General features: G+C 31.6%; 3 protein-coding genes across 5 annotated transcripts; all 3 read right to left on the bottom strand.

Moving 5' to 3' along the window:
* Positions 1-446: 446 nt before the first annotated feature.
* LOC126670338 (OVARIAN TUMOR DOMAIN-containing deubiquitinating enzyme 2) lies at positions 447-3,800 on the bottom strand. 2 transcript variants are annotated; one of them, XM_056104794.1, is made up of 10 exons: positions 3,592-3,800; positions 3,403-3,522; positions 3,151-3,235; positions 3,022-3,067; positions 2,297-2,405; positions 1,701-1,792; positions 1,478-1,540; positions 980-1,098; positions 813-888; positions 447-713 (listed from the first exon to the last, which is right to left on the bottom strand). In XM_056104794.1, exons 3-10 carry the CDS (start codon positions 3,213-3,215, stop codon positions 657-659), a joined length of 627 nt encoding a protein of 208 aa, XP_055960769.1. In that variant the 5' UTR covers positions 3,216-3,235; positions 3,403-3,522; positions 3,592-3,800; the 3' UTR covers positions 447-656. The 2 variants fall into 2 exon arrangements, with proteins under 2 accessions (XP_055960769.1, XP_050219997.1); XM_050364040.2 differs by lacking the exon at positions 3,403-3,522 and having other exon boundaries at positions 3,592-3,799.
* A 493-nt stretch (positions 3,801-4,293) lies between these two features.
* LOC126670399 (reactive Intermediate Deaminase A, chloroplastic) lies at positions 4,294-8,260 on the bottom strand. Its single transcript, XM_050364112.2, has 6 exons — positions 8,029-8,260; positions 7,314-7,429; positions 7,097-7,141; positions 5,181-5,254; positions 5,043-5,092; positions 4,294-4,702 (listed from the first exon to the last, which is right to left on the bottom strand). The coding sequence occupies exons 1-6, from the start codon at positions 8,198-8,200 to the stop codon at positions 4,605-4,607; spliced, it is 555 nt and encodes a 184-aa protein (XP_050220069.1). The 5' UTR covers positions 8,201-8,260; the 3' UTR covers positions 4,294-4,604.
* A 1,821-nt stretch (positions 8,261-10,081) lies between these two features.
* On the bottom strand, positions 10,082-12,916 carry LOC126669978 (NEP1-interacting protein 2). 2 transcript variants are annotated; one of them, XM_050363632.1, is made up of 5 exons: positions 12,721-12,916; positions 12,088-12,239; positions 10,935-11,018; positions 10,469-10,627; positions 10,082-10,369 (listed from the first exon to the last, which is right to left on the bottom strand). In XM_050363632.1, the coding sequence occupies exons 1-5, from the start codon at positions 12,869-12,871 to the stop codon at positions 10,235-10,237; spliced, it is 681 nt and encodes a 226-aa protein (XP_050219589.1). In that variant the 5' UTR covers positions 12,872-12,916; the 3' UTR covers positions 10,082-10,234. The 2 variants fall into 2 exon arrangements, with proteins under 2 accessions (XP_050219589.1, XP_050219590.1); XM_050363633.1 differs by having other exon boundaries at positions 10,971-11,018.
* Positions 12,917-15,194: the final 2,278 nt, after the last annotated feature.

Genomic DNA, 15,194 nt, shown 5'->3' with positions numbered 1-15,194 from the left:
AGTTATGGACTAAAATATAGCAATTAAACTAAAACATGTGTGTATATATAATCAAAATCTTATCATTTAAATTTTTATTTTCGATGGGTTTAAAAGAATTTGTCCAAAAATAAAGCTTAATCTGCAAATTAAATATCTTACTCATTATCCAAATCAATCATTTTTAACCATTTAAAATCAAATCACAGTAGAATTCAATCAGATCTACTTCAGAAAAACTGTAATTTTGTACTTGGTCTGCCCTAATCACATCATGATTTTCTATCATTGGCTCAGAAGGGGCACTAAAATTGAGGTCTTACACCCGTGAATATAACTCCAAGTCTGCAATCAAGTTTCATTCTGTTCACCTACATACGTATATGATGGGATGCTTTGCTAGTGAAGCTACAAGCAGATGCCTGCCTGCTAATTGTTGGATTGAAATTCAGTGCTGCTATGATGACTTAACATGCAAGTCTTCTAGATGATTTGATGTTATTCAATAATCAAAATAAAACAATTTCCTCTCACAAAATAATGCAACGTTGACACCAACCATTATACAACAATCTTTAAACAATCCAAATACTTGTTCACTTCCAATCAATGGTCTTTCCGATACGGACGGACTCCAACAGGATTTGGGTTGCTTTCTTCTTCCTATGCAAATTTCATCATCTGAATTCTTGAAAGTTGATATGGCCGGTGGCCTGTGCATGCTCAGCTGCACCCTATAATAATATTCATATTCAAAACAAAAACTAAGAAAAATCATGTATTGACAATGACAGTGAAACCAAAAGTATTAGTTTAGTATCAGGATTAATCACCTTCTCACCAACCACGCCAATTTGGCATACACCACAACGCAGGGTGAAGTTGGCAATATCGGTATAACTTCGTTTCCTGCACGTGATTTGAGTTCATCAATAACACACCAGCAATCGAAATCAAACAACTTCTAAGTCCCAAGAAGACATCAAATAAAAATTAATACCTTTGTTGCTCCTTGACGAGATTAAGGGCAAGCCCCTCGGCAGGTCCAATTGTTCTATCATTTCGAACAGCAAATATTGTCTGATCAAACTCCTCTGGAGCTTCCTCAGCTGGAGACATCTATCAAATGTAATACTAAGGAGTCAAGAAGTTGAATCAAATAAATAAACGTAGCAAACTATTGATGAGGAACAACAAAGAAAGCACCATTTGCACTTAATTTTTTTTTTTTTTTTTTGCAATCCATGAGATTAATAATATGTTTTTCTGATTATAGCATCTAAAAGCTATGCAACTCCTCAATGTAACAACTTGATCTGCCTCAGTTAGGACATTCCATGCATATAAGTTATAATGAGTAGACATTTAGATTTCTAGCTCAAACATATATTATAGTAATAACTTTCTCTTTGATCAAGCCTGCCTGCAATTTGAAAAACAAATACAGAAAAAGAAGATACAAAGTCTAAGAAAGTGTTATGAAGAAAGAATAGTATACCGCTAAAGCATCATAATGAAGCCCATCATAGATCAGCATCACCCTTTCAGAGAACCGTCGGTTCTGTCAAATAGTAACAAATGGAATTCAGAGAGAGAGAGAGAGAAAGGCGGAGGGCAGAATGGGGGGAAAGCATTTTTTTTACCGAGACAAAAAAGTCATTTTCTATATAGGATTGGTATTGCAGCTTGGAAAATGAAGAAAAAAAATAGCTAATACTGACCTGACCATACAGATCACAACGTGTTGTTTGGATGTCATACGCGGCAATTTCCCGTCCATAATGATCTGCTAATATCGAAAGCTCAATAGCACCTACATATACCATGCAGAAAATTAGCAAACAAAAAAATTGATGATTAAAAATTCCTAATTTTTTTACTGGCTGAGAAGTCATTGACCAAAAACTTCATGACAGCAAATACTAATTCCGGAAGACATGCATTAATGCATAACTAATAGTAAACCAATAATTGTTCCGATTCACCAATAACAACCTTTCATGGACTCGAATAGCTTAAATAAAAGGCTGCATATGAGATAAACACACCAGAAAAGCCATTTTTACATCCTAAGTTCCTAACTCTAGGATCAAAACTAAACTTGAACTTTTAGCAATCCTTATATACTAAACCTTTAAGGAAATTTTAGAGGCTTCTCATGAAGTGATGAAAAAATCATGTCTAGAAAATGGAGGCAAAATTATTATCTGAAGAGGGACAATTTTAGCAGAAGCACTGTTTCTCCTAGATATCCTGGAAAAAAGCAGCATGCTTCGAACAGTTAAATTCTTATTTTTTCATAATTTTTTCAGTATACCTCCCCACTTCTCCGAGTCAAGTATCCAAGCACAGTATTCTGCATTTGGTTTCCCAAGAAATGCTTCATTGTACTTCACTGGATCACTTGCCACTGTTGCAGCTATAACCTTCAAAGAAAGTATTGATAGCAAAGAATGTCAAGAAATAATACAGGAACATGTGAAGTTTGGAGCGAAAAATGGAAACATGAATAAACAAAATAGTAATTATCCATTCTCACTTTATATTGAGAATCCCTAAACATATGCACTTAATGAATAATACACAAAATCAATTCATGGTAACCGCTTCTCCAGCAAGAGAAGAGGAAAGAGCGTCACATCAAGAACCTTCTTTCATTTTTTTTCCTCTGGCCATTTGGCATCTTTAAACATTTACCAATAAGATCCTATCCCTATCAGTTATATCAGCTAGTATTATACAGAAGAAATTCTATCTAAACACTAATATAATTAGATATGCTCTTCATAAACAAATTTGGAATTTGCGATCACAAACAAGGTCGGTTCAAGATCATGAAATCCTTTTTCTATCATATAGAACAAGATCAAACACATTTCTTTAAACTAGTGCGTAGGTCTTGTTAATATTAATAGTGGCTACGTTTTTCACAAAGATAAGCATCTTCTCATGCCACTATGATTACACCACACATGCTACATCAAAAGCCAAATCATGGATCACAAATATGCATATTGCCAGAAAGATGTCATAAATGAAAACCTGTCTTAACTCAGGCGCTTTGTTCTTGTTATTGTCCATAACATACCTGAAAAGTTCCGTTAAAAAAAACATATATCACTCAGTTCAACAAATAAAATAGAATGGGAGTTCTAGAATGTAAAATTATACCCAACAGCATTGAAAAGACAACTATTGTCCGACGGAATTACTCGTCTGAAAATGATTCCTTCCATGATTCAGATGATACACACACCTGAAACAATTACACATACAATTAGCTGAATTGAGATCATCAATCAATCAATTCATAAAAGATCCACTCTTTGTGCCTATACCAACCAAACCAACCAAAAAGAAGGTTAATTTACTCATTTGAAGATAAAAGAATCGAAATTTAAAAGAAAAAGATACACATTTTACCAGCTTCTGAATTAAAATCAGCTGAAATAAATAGAAACTCAAAGCAACTGAACAGCTGGTAAGCTTCTACCAACCCGAATAGCTATAATTATAATTGGGAAAAGAATAAAACCGAAAGATCTGTATAGAACAATAAATCAAAATAAATTCTTCAGGAAAAAAACATAAAAAGGAATCAAGAAAGCTTACCGAAATCCTTGGTAAGAAGCAATATAAAGTTAATTAAATATGAAAGTGGAATTAGGTAAAGAATAATAAAAGAAGATGAAGAAGAAGAAGGGTAATATAAATATAAAAGGGAAAATAAAAAGGGTGAGTTTTTGGGATGATTCCCATTTTTGTGGCTTTTCAAGAATGGCAGAGCTCTTATCTTTTCTACTCTTTCTGCGTTTTTTAGTTGCTGCCATTGTCGTTTCTTTTCTTTTTCTTTAAAAATGATTCCGTGCAGCTGGATGTATGTTTTTTTTTGGCACATGGTCATGAGGTTTCCTATACGGTCTCAACTGCTATCTTTTAAGTTTTTCATATTCAGACTAATTCCAATCCGAGTAGTGTAAGTTTTTTTGTGAAAGATTCCAAATTCTAAACCGCTACATACATGACAGCGGGATGTATGGTTGATGTTTAGTGTTGTTCACCTAATCTAGATAATTTTTATTAGTTTTTCAAATTAAATTAAATAGTTATTTTAACTTATTTAATTTTAGGTTTTTTTTTTTGACATTCTTTGTATTAATATTTTAAATTAAACTATTATTTAAATTTATTTTGATTCGGTGCAACTGCACAAGCTAGCAATCAAAATATTGAGTTGATTTTGAACACCTTTTACTTTCCTTGTATATTTTTTAATTATCAAAGGCTAAATGTTGATATATAGTTTGAATGGGGTACGCAAGGAAATTTGGATTTCCATTACCATAGGCAAGTAACACCTCAATGTTTATCAATTACAACATAAAATTCTCATACAACTTCGTTAACTCCTCGATAGTTCTCATCCACTTCTGAGTCCCTAATCGCCATCCTCTAGCTCCAAAATAATGTCTACTACTTGACAATAGTTTCACATTATACAAGCAACATCCGAAAGAGTGAAAACACAGTTTTGTGGTATTGTTTCATCCCACTTTTATTATTAACTTAAATCACTTTCTCAAGGTAGCTAACTAAGTTTCTAAATGAGCCTGGAGATCAGATTTTCAGGGAAGTTGAGCAATGCACTCGATTTCGATCCTCGCGTCCATTGGCAATGCTGCTACCTGATATGTTGAACGAGCTGGAAATGGGGAAGGAAAGTCTGGAACATGAACCGTCTGTTAGTTTTATATTGGAGTAAACATATAGGGCATGTAAAATTCCAAACCAAACACCGATAAAAAAAATGCTTTTTTGACTCCACACAGCAATCCCAGACAGGCCTTAAATGAAGTTTCAGCAATGACATGTCCGGAGATCACAACCTTAATTTTTACTAGGTTATATGCTAATGTAAAATTTTATAACCATTTTGTCATTGATTTCATTAATGCAACGTTGGTGTCCTTAATCTTAGAAGATGTGTTTTAAACTACATGTTTTACATTAAATGCCATTGTCAAATATAATTAGTCCTAGCAAAGAAAGTTCCATGAACTCACATTTTGCATAGATTTCATTCACTTTTTTGAAATCCTTCAAGTCAGCCAACCTGCAATACAAAATAAAAATCCGATGATGACAGCCAAGAGAAAGAAACTACAAAAGAAATGAAGCCAAGCCAAGAGAAAGATTTTTACATAATTGTAGTTTTGACAACAGAAGAATAGTCAGCGCCACTAGTTTTTAGTATTTCACCCATATTTTTTAGCAACTGCAAATTCAATAAGCCAAACTCCATCAATTACAAAAGACTCAAAGACCTGAACCAAATAAAAAGAAAGCACATTCGTCCTTTGGCTAAGCCCTATCAAGTACTAATATGAAAGAACCAGAGCATCAACACGCCCAAAGAAAACACACAATGCATGTATTTATGGAAATTGCTGAGAAAGCACATTCGTCCTTTGGCTAAGCCCTATCAAGTACTAATATGAAAGAACCAGAGCATCAACACGCCCAAAGAAAACACACAATGCATGTATTATGGAAATTGCTGACCATATAGCACTTTCAAGGAATGTAAAGACACACTCACATTCTAAAGGGTATTGTCGGTGGAAAAGACTACTCGCTTCAGATTCAAATTTCATCAAATGTTAAAAGGAAAAACAGATCAAACACTAAAAATGGAGTATGTGCTAAGAGTTAAAAGTAACAGAACCATTTAGCTTGTCTAAATGAGTTAATGAGCTAACTAACAAAGAGGCAAAATTCAATTTTGCTCTCTACATGCACCTAACTTAATAATCCAGAACCTAAACTTCCCCTAATCAGATCCACTAAAGATCATTAATTAACACCGCTTAAGAATTTATTTCTCAGCCAAATTTTCATTATCTATTCAACATTATAGAATATGTTAAAGGGATAACTATACTTTTGGTGTGTGAACTTTTTAAAAAATAACAAGTTAATTTTTGAACAAAAATTTATCACGAATCGGTGTCTGAACTTGTTAGAAAATTACAAATTGGTGTTTTTAGCAGGTCACCAACAAATTACAGGTTACCCTAATATATTGAATTGACATTTTTTCATTTGGAAAAAAGTTCAAAATAATCCTTTATTTTTATCCTATGTACAAATTAGATATTTATGTTATTAATTGTACAAAAAAACCATTTCCATCACAAAATTAAACAATTAATATTTTTTTTATTTAATTTATATTAATTACTAAAATTAAAAATATTCAATACGACCCAACATCGTCTACCGTTTCACGGATCTACCATTATCCGATAAACGGATACACCGCGAACAATAAATAAATAATAAATTTTTTCAATTTATAATAAAAATATTAAAAGCCGAACTACGGATGGATCCGAAATTTGGACCCACTAGACCCACAGGAGAAGGAGCTCCTTCTCCGGTGGTGAGAAGGAGCGAGCTGCTCCTTCTCAGGAGCAGGAGCGAGCTGCTCCTTCTCAAAATGAGGAGTGGCGCTCTTGCTCCTTCTTTGAGAAGGAGCAGGCTGCTCCTTCTCACCGGAGAAGGAGCTGCTGCTCCTTTTCCGGCGGGTCTTCGTGGGTCCGAAACCGTAACTCCGTATTTTAATTTTTTTATATAAAACATTTAAAAAATAATTAATTAATTTTTTATTTAATTAATTTTTTATTTAAGGTTTATTTGAACGTTTTTAAAGATGAAGGACTAAAACTGAAATAACTTAAAAGTTTGAAAACTGGTTAAAGTCAGAAACTAGCAAATACACTGCTTCGTAATTATTCAACAAGTGACAACACCAGTTTGATACAAAATAAAGTTCAAACACCATATCGTCATTTTGTAAAAAGTTAAAACACTAAAAGTATAGCAATCCCTATGTTAAAAGCCATTCGGCCCATAAATTTCTAGCCTAATCAATGATGTTTGCTTATAAAGTATGTTTAATTGAATCTTGCCTTTGCTGAACTTGGCTTTCCAGCCACCATGTTCAGTATGCAAACTCATCTTGAAACTCAACACTAACAGTATTTCAACTTGTTTTCTAGCAAAGTAAAATAGAGCCATACAACACGCAAGGTTAGTTCAAGGTTTGCTAATGTACCTGTTCTGTCTGCTCCTCAACACTATCGGATACAAACTTTCCAGTCTGAATAAGAGTATGAAAGGAACCAATCAGTACAAATGAGAAGGGGCTATAATAAGAGAGAGAAAAATAGGGAAAAGAATTCACTCATCCAATCTCGAAAACTGAAGCATTTGCCTTGATCTCAACATATTTATGAAAAGAATTCAAATGAAAAACTGTTAAATGTCCGTACCTCTGGAATAAGACCCAGAACACCAGAGACAAATACAAGGTTGTTCACTTTAATTGCTTGAGAATATGGCCCCAATGCTGCTGGTGCCTTATCACATTTAACGGCCTCCTTTACAGCTGAAAAACGAATATCAAATTCACATAGCATTAGGCATCATCATCATGGTCATCATGCTGTAATCAGATCACATAACACGAAATAAAAAGTTATACATAACCTAAAAGTTACACAAGACTATAAGTTTCTATGCACACTCTAGATTAAGTTCTTATTTAGTCCTTTCTTTCAACCCTTATCCTTTTGTTTTTCTCTACCCCTCTCTCTGGATGCTGTTACATGTTCTTTTTACTCCTCAATTACGGTTCTCCCTTGTTTGAAAAGCCTAAAAATCGTCAGGAATTCGGTTGCATTACATTCTATAAAATCAATTCCTGCAACTGAAATCATGCCAAAACTAAACAGAAATTCCACAAGAACTTAGACTAATTGAATTTTTAAATATATAGTTTCAATTCCAAACAATGCTTAAAAAAGCATTGCATAATTAATTAAAAATAAAATCAAAAACGGATAATTTTATCTTAAATCTCACATTTCACAAACAAAAGAAAGCTACTCAAAGTATAACAAATTCAAAAAATTATCTAACAGTTCACATAACCTGAAAATTGAACGAATAAATTAAGATTAAAAATAATAAGAGATTAGTTCTTACAAGTAGTAGAAGAAGAAGCAGTGGTCAGTGAAGCGAACGGAGCAAAAGATCGGCTCGAAGTGCGCCATAGAGTTGAGCCGACGATTGAAGCGCAGCCAATAGCTAAAGGAGCGGCGCGAGCTGCCTTCATTGCCGGGACATGGAACGGTTTCATAGCACACCAAGACGCCATTTTCAAACGTTTTTTTCTTCTGATTTTACTTCGATTACTGCGATTTTTGGTTTTTGGATTACTAAGCAGCTGTGAAATTGCAGTGGCTATTTCGTAATAAGAAGGTGGAGTTTGGGGATTTTCGGTATTTTAAGGCATTTGTCGTTTTATCGTTTCCGGTGCTTTGAATGTTTGTTGGTGCGGTCCGTGTGGACGCTCTCTCGCGAAGAAACATGACCCAGGTAGGCTCACCAGGATCCGCAAGTTGACGCCGACGGGGCCGGAGGGGTCCGTAGGAGACAAAATTAATTGAATCATGTTATAATCAAGGCAAAAACTTTGGATCTCTGCATTAATTTTTTTAATTTGGGTCCCTTTATTTTTTTATTTATCAAAATTAAGTCTTTATACGTTTAATTTTGTAGACATTAGAATCTTATGTTACAGAAATAAAGTACGTGTACCCCGTATGTATCGTTAGTGCAGTTGGGATACAAAATTTATCCATTTTTCATATTTTTTAAAAACTAAGTCTTTGTATCTTTATTTTTTTTTTAAAATAAGTCTATTGAATTTTTTTTTCAGTCTAACTGAACCCGTTAATATTTTTATGATTGGGGGGTCCAATGCGGCAAAATAAAATATAAGGATCCAATGTATGAATTATATTAGAAGAAACTAATTCAAAAATGTATAACACTGTAAAAACTCAGATGTATGTAATGGTTTGGTTTATTTGAGTAATGGTTGGTTTAGTGGCTGATTTGTTAGAAGTGTGGATATTTTCTTGTTAACTTAAGCCATTCCCATCGCTGAGATGGCAGTCGGGTGGAGGCTGTGTTGGCAATAAAATCGATTTGGTTTACAAATGGTTTAAAAAAATTAATATATTCAAAAATGGATAAATGTATCGATTTTTAAAATTTTAATTATAATTGACTACACATGCAAAGTTTGAATATTTTATGGTGATTAAACCTTCAGATTATGAGCAAATACATATATTTAAATCTATTCAGCGTCACATTTTTTTAACAGATTCTCCATTATAATTTATACACATTAAGTTTTATATTTTTAATTTTATAGTTATACATTATATATTTTTTCATCATATAAAATATTACTAGTGTCAAGTTATACAAAAAAAACGATTGAGGAATTTATTTTTAAATAAAATAAAAGTAGAATGACCCAATTTTAAAAAGATTAATGTAAAAATGAACAATTTTTTTATTTCAATCACCCAACTATCATTTGAAGTACACACATTTTATTTTTGTGATAAAAAAATCTACCATCTATAAAATAAAAAATATAAAAACTCAATATTCTTATATATTAAAAACAGAGAAATCTAAACTAAGAAATATGATAGTACACAAATCCAAATATGTATTTTTATGATGAAACAAGAATCCTTAAAATGATTTATTTTTCCTATTATAAATTTATTATTTATAAAATTAATTTTTTGAATTTTTATGAGTTTTCAATAAATTATTAGAATTAATATAACAATACAAAATAGATAAAATATTTAATAATTTTGTATTACTGCACATATATACAACTAATTTAATTATATTTGCTAGATAAATTATTGTTTTTTTAGGGGTTTTGTATCTTAATGTTTTAAAATCTATAGTAGTAGTGTCCCTCTTGTGATGTTTAATTTTTCATTATCATATAAATATATGTGGTCGTGTAGAGACTCGAGTTCAAAACTTCTACAATTTTCTCATAATAATAATCAAGCCGCTCCATAAGTGATTGGTTTCGACATGCTTAATTTAATATTATAAATTAAAATTTCTTATCAAGACCGGTTCATATTTTATGTAACATGCTTATGATAGAAATTTTTATTCATTTTATGTTAACTTCATTTTAAACACACGATAACCTGAAACTTTGTCAATTTAGCATTATAGAAATCAAATTATTGTTTTCATAGCTTTTGATTTGCATTTATAATTGCATTGTAATGACTTATGACTAATCACATATATTTTTTTTGTTGAATAATTACATATATTTACATTACACATAATATTAATCATCATCACAAACAGAATTTCTACACATTGGGCAAGACCCATTTCTTGTCAACCATTCATCTAAGCAATCCAAATGAAAAAAGTGCCCACAATTGGGAAGTTTCCTCATTGAGTCTCCATCTCTAAAATCCTGCCAAACAAAAATTACAATTTATTAGAGATACTCTGCAATTAGCAAATAAAATTTACTTTTAAGCAATAAAAAACTTAATTAAATCACATAATTTACCTGCAAGCAAATTGAACAGCAAAATTCATGGGATTGAATGTTGGTAGATTGGAATGTAAATTCAGGGAGGTTTTGAATGAAATTCTTGGACAATCCTCTACTTCCAGTTGTATCATAAATGTCTGAAATCTCTCTGTAAGTAGTTTCCAGTGCACTGACCTAAGAGTTATAAATTACCCGATTTGTTACTTTTCTAAAATCCCCACACAAAAAATATACGAATAAAATCACGGTATTTAAATTTGTGCATTATGTCAATTAACTCACATTTAACCATTAACAATACTTTTTATTTTTAGGTCAATAATAGATATCTAGACCGTATTTCATCGACTCTTCTCATAATTATTATAGTATTCGTTAAATCGTGTAATTAATTCCCTCGTTTAAACTTAATCTATTATGAACTAGTTGCTACAAATATTGGAAGTAAAAGATGATATTCATAAGGAAAATGTTTACTTACTTGCCACTGATAAGCTTTTAGCAATGCAGGACTTACCCATTCCATGAAGACCTTCCCATTCATCAAACTATAAAATAATGCTACCTACAAAACAAATTGTATAATCAACTAACCAATCAATAAATAAATAAATTTCTAATCTTTTTCAAATTTCTCAATCAGAAATTAAAATGACCCACCTTATTAATTAAATTGAAAACAACAATAATTAAGTTGATAGGAACATTTCAATTAAAAAAAAGAAAAGCTACCTTTATAATAAGGCCTAATGACCCACAAGTCCAAACTTTCTAAGACTCTTTATTTAGCTTCCGAAATTGACTTAAATAAAATGTCTGGTTTTTTCTTCAATTTCTAAGGATGGATATATTGAAACTAAATAATGCGAGTTTAACAACAATCGAGACTTTTTAAAGGTTCAATTAGAACCCGTGATTTAAAAATCAGATCGAGCCGATCGGTAGAAACAAAAACCGGCCGGTTGTTTGTAGACTTGAACTTTTTTTTTTGAGGGAAAAAAAAAGTTCAAGTATTTAGTCTAACTGGATTGGATTGAATCATGTCAGCTGACCATAACTAAACCGGTAGTTGAATAGGCAATTGAACCTGTAAGACTATAAACATGTTCAAGGTTTATTTTTGACATATAATTTACTCAGCTGATGGAATCGGTCGAACCGAGAATCGAGTAGCTGTCAGGTCCAATTTAGTAACTTAAAATTAGAAAAGCGGCTAATATATGACCGAATTGTACCAGTTGATCCCAAACTGATCAAATCGGTGGTTGTATTGTAGCCAGTTGAACGGTTAGACGATACATCATTATTCAAAATTATTTTTTACATATAATTTACTCAACCCGTTAAACCAGTTAAACTACTAGCCTCGTTGATTCGACTACCGATTTTATTTAAAAACACTAGTTCGAACAAAGAGTATTTTTACTAAGGTACCATTTGGATTTAGTGATTTTTAATTCCATGGAATGTGGTTTTATATTTATACTTTTTTTGTTGAATTTTTTAGGTTCACTTTCTATTTATAATATATAGTACATAAGCATGCATGCATATATAGAATATATATATATTTGTAGATTGAATATATATAATGTATAAATAAGTATATAAGTATGCGTGTAGGGTTGTTATACCTTGGACAACGGCTCACCATCAGCAACTGATTCAAGCAGCTGAACAGCAGTGATTGCACCAGCAACTGCACCAATTCCTGAGCCTCTAACAAACCCAGTTTCTGTTGTCTGCCCTTTTATGGCTCCTATCACTACTCCCACCACAGCCCCTCCTGCATATATTTATCATATAATATAACAACTAGTATATAAATATCTGCATGCATGTGTTATATATTTTTTCATAAAATTAAATACAATACTATCTTGAAAGTTGAAATGTTTTCCGATGAATACCATCTGCATAACTATATTGTACGGAAGAAGTAGAAAATACTGAAATAAAAAAGATAATGAAAACAATATTCTTTACAAAAAAATAGGTACTGAATTTAAACTTTTGGTGTTTCATGATCATTTTCAAAAACGAAAAAACATAAGATTCATAAATTTCAAATGAAATATATGAACTTTTGTTTTCATGGCAGAATGTTGAAGATATGTATTGAAAACAGTAAAATACTAAAGTAGGAATGCAGAAACAAAAGACGGCGAGACAAAAAAGAATATTAAATTTAAAAGTTTACAAGTTTCATAATCGTTTTTAAAAATGTTGAAACATATTAATAAAACTCGATAAATTTTAATACATACCTAATGCAAAAATGCAGGTGAAAGCAGCAAAAACAGCTTTGTTGATCATTCTAACAATGAAAAGCTGAGTTCCAAATCCGGCCATTGCTTTAAGAACAAACAAAGAAACAATTTCTTGAAATTTCAAACAAAGCTTTAATATAGTAGACATTGAAAAACAGGTTAAGCTCTAGAACATGCAATGCCAAATTTTGAGTGAGCTTAGCTTGCAAGTAATGAAGCAATAGCAATGAAATATTCTAACATTTATAGTAGAATAATTAAATATAAATTGACTATTTTAGCATTAATTTTAAGAGTGGGCCATCCCGACCCAACACAAACATACATATAGATGCAAATAATGTCATCCTACTCCTAGAGATATCTATCAATATCTAGAAATAAGAAGATAAATCTTTGCAATAACTGTAATTTCTAATTAGTAACTTCATTTTCCCTTCAATTTCTATTGTGAATCACTCCCAATTATATATATATATATATATATTATTTATTCTGTTAGAGTGTTTATTGCATAAAACGGTTATACTACGTCATTTTTACGACAAGACAATGACCACCGTTTGTATAATGTTTGTGATATTCGGATATTCAATTACAGCAGTTGTTGTTATCATTAAATAAATTTCTGACTAGTTTATTGCACAAATAACGTGGCACAACCGTCAAAAAAACGGATGTCTTAGTAATGAAAGTTACACAGGGATAGGGCATACTACAATATTGCTCTTCTGTCAATTTAAAGGTTTTAATTAGGCACATTTAATTTTGGATGCCATATCTTTATATTGGAATCCACTACTTTATCTCGAGTAGCAAAAAAACAATCTCTTTCTAGGGTTCCTTAATGCAACTTGATATCATAGGAATGCTGTTTCCCCATCTGGGTAATAAATGCAATAAACAGAAAAGTAAAGGGTGCCAATGCAATGCAAAATAGGACATTGATATTAAGGAAAGTTGTGGAAAACCAGGTGCTATGCCAAACTGGTTGGTTATTGCTTCTGTGGGCTGGATGGATGGAGTAATTACTCGAAACATATGTTGTGCCGTATTATTTATAGTATAATAAATCAATAAAAAGTATGGAATTTAAAACTTTTAAAAGTATAAATGTAATTAAATAAATCAATTTTTAAATATTTTATTAATTTATTGTACAAAATAAGGTGATATAACATGTGTTATATAACTATTGAATAAAAGATAAAAATAGTAGTACTACAGATTAGGAATGAACATTCGGCCGGTTCGGTTAAAAACGAACTAAATTCTCCAAAACCGACTAAAATTATGTTTTAACCAAAACTGAAACGGCAAAAAAAAGTAAAAAAAAAAAACTGAATCAAGCTAAAAACCAAATGAAATTTGAAATATCGGCCCAATCCGGTTAAAGCATATAAAGGTATTAAGCAAATGTTTGTTGTTAGTCGGTTCAATCAATGTTAGTTTTCTAAACTTAAAAAACTAATACCGAAAGGAATAATAAAAAGCATTTGAAGGCTTGGCCTAATGGCCAAGTCTATCAATATGTATGAGGTCGGGAATTCGAACCTCCAATTCTCTTTAGATGGTTTAATGTTAAATAATGCATACTAATTTCCGCTAACAACTAATCTAAAATAGGTCCGTCTATCTCTGATAAGGAAAAAAGTAAAAATCAAAACCAAAGCAATAAAAAATCATTGGTCGAATCGGTTAGGCTTAATCACCAAAAAAAAACCTCACCTTTTAACCCCTTTTCAAATGCACCCTGACGTTGTAATTTTGTCAGTTGCACCCTAATTCGCACCTTTGATTTTCAATTCCACCCTCAAGCATTAAATTGATCTCTTTTTCATTTGAAAAAGTTAAAATAAGTCATCCATTTTTAACTTTTTATGTGGAAAAGAGTTCAAACGAGTACTTTATAAGGGTTTTTATGAATTTTTCCCAAGTGAAAAGAGTCCAATTTAATTTTGAGGGTGGAATTGAAACCCAAAGGTGCGAATTAGGGTGCAACTGACAAAATTGCAACGTCAGGGTGCAACTGAAAAGGGGCTAAAAGGTGAGGGTTTTTTTGGTGATTAAGCCAATCGGTTAAAAGGGTAATTTAGCACATTTTGCTCTGCCGTATTACTAGAGATGGTGGATATTAAGTATTATGGGAAATACGCATGGATATTGTCTTAAGATAGGACATGCAGTGGGCCTTCAACTTCATTTACTCAAACTGCAACTTGATCTCTTTCGATCTTAATTCTGTCCGATTATTTAAGAAAAAGCAAACAGTTTAGATTCTTGAAGATTCAATCTTGACTAACATTACGTTGCTAAATCTCGACGCCACACTCCCCTAATATTCTATATTTATTTTCACATAATGGATACTAATTCTATCTGGAGTTTTTCTTAGAATTTTTCGTAAATTTGAAATTATTTTTTAATTATTAGTAAATAATTTAATTGTTAATACCATTTTTTTTATTTTC

This window comes from Mercurialis annua, linkage group LG2, assembly GCF_937616625.2.
Source record: "Mercurialis annua linkage group LG2, ddMerAnnu1.2, whole genome shotgun sequence".
Lineage (NCBI taxonomy): Eukaryota > Viridiplantae > Streptophyta > Magnoliopsida > Malpighiales > Euphorbiaceae > Mercurialis > Mercurialis annua.
This window is presented reverse-complemented; position numbering and strand designations above follow the sequence as displayed.

Coding starts and splice junctions, on each gene's coding strand:
- LOC126670338 (XM_056104794.1), bottom strand. CDS start 3,215: ATGGAAGGAATCATTTTCAGACGAGTAATTCCGTCGGACAATAGTTGT. Junction 3,068..3,150: donor TGTCTTTTCAATGCTGTTGG/GTATAATTTTAC, acceptor GGAACTTTTCAG/GTATGTTATGGACAATAACA. Junction 889..979: donor CTCGTCAAGGAGCAACAAAG/GTATTAATTTTT, acceptor AATCACGTGCAG/GAAACGAAGTTATACCGATA.
- LOC126670399 (XM_050364112.2), bottom strand. CDS start 8,200: ATGGCGTCTTGGTGTGCTATGAAACCGTTCCATGTCCCGGCAATGAAG. Junction 5,255..7,096: donor TTGAGGAGCAGACAGAACAG/GTACATTAGCAA, acceptor TTGAATTTGCAG/TTGCTAAAAAATATGGGTGA. Junction 5,093..5,180: donor GTTGTCAAAACTACAATTAT/GTAAAAATCTTT, acceptor TTTGTATTGCAG/GTTGGCTGACTTGAAGGATT.
- LOC126669978 (XM_050363632.1), bottom strand. CDS start 12,871: ATGTCTACTATATTAAAGCTTTGTTTGAAATTTCAAGAAATTGTTTCT. Junction 11,019..12,087: donor ATGGTGAGCCGTTGTCCAAG/GTATAACAACCC, acceptor TTTGTTTTGTAG/GTAGCATTATTTTATAGTTT. Junction 10,370..10,468: donor GCTGTTCAATTTGCTTGCAG/GTAAATTATGTG, acceptor TTTGTTTGGCAG/GATTTTAGAGATGGAGACTC.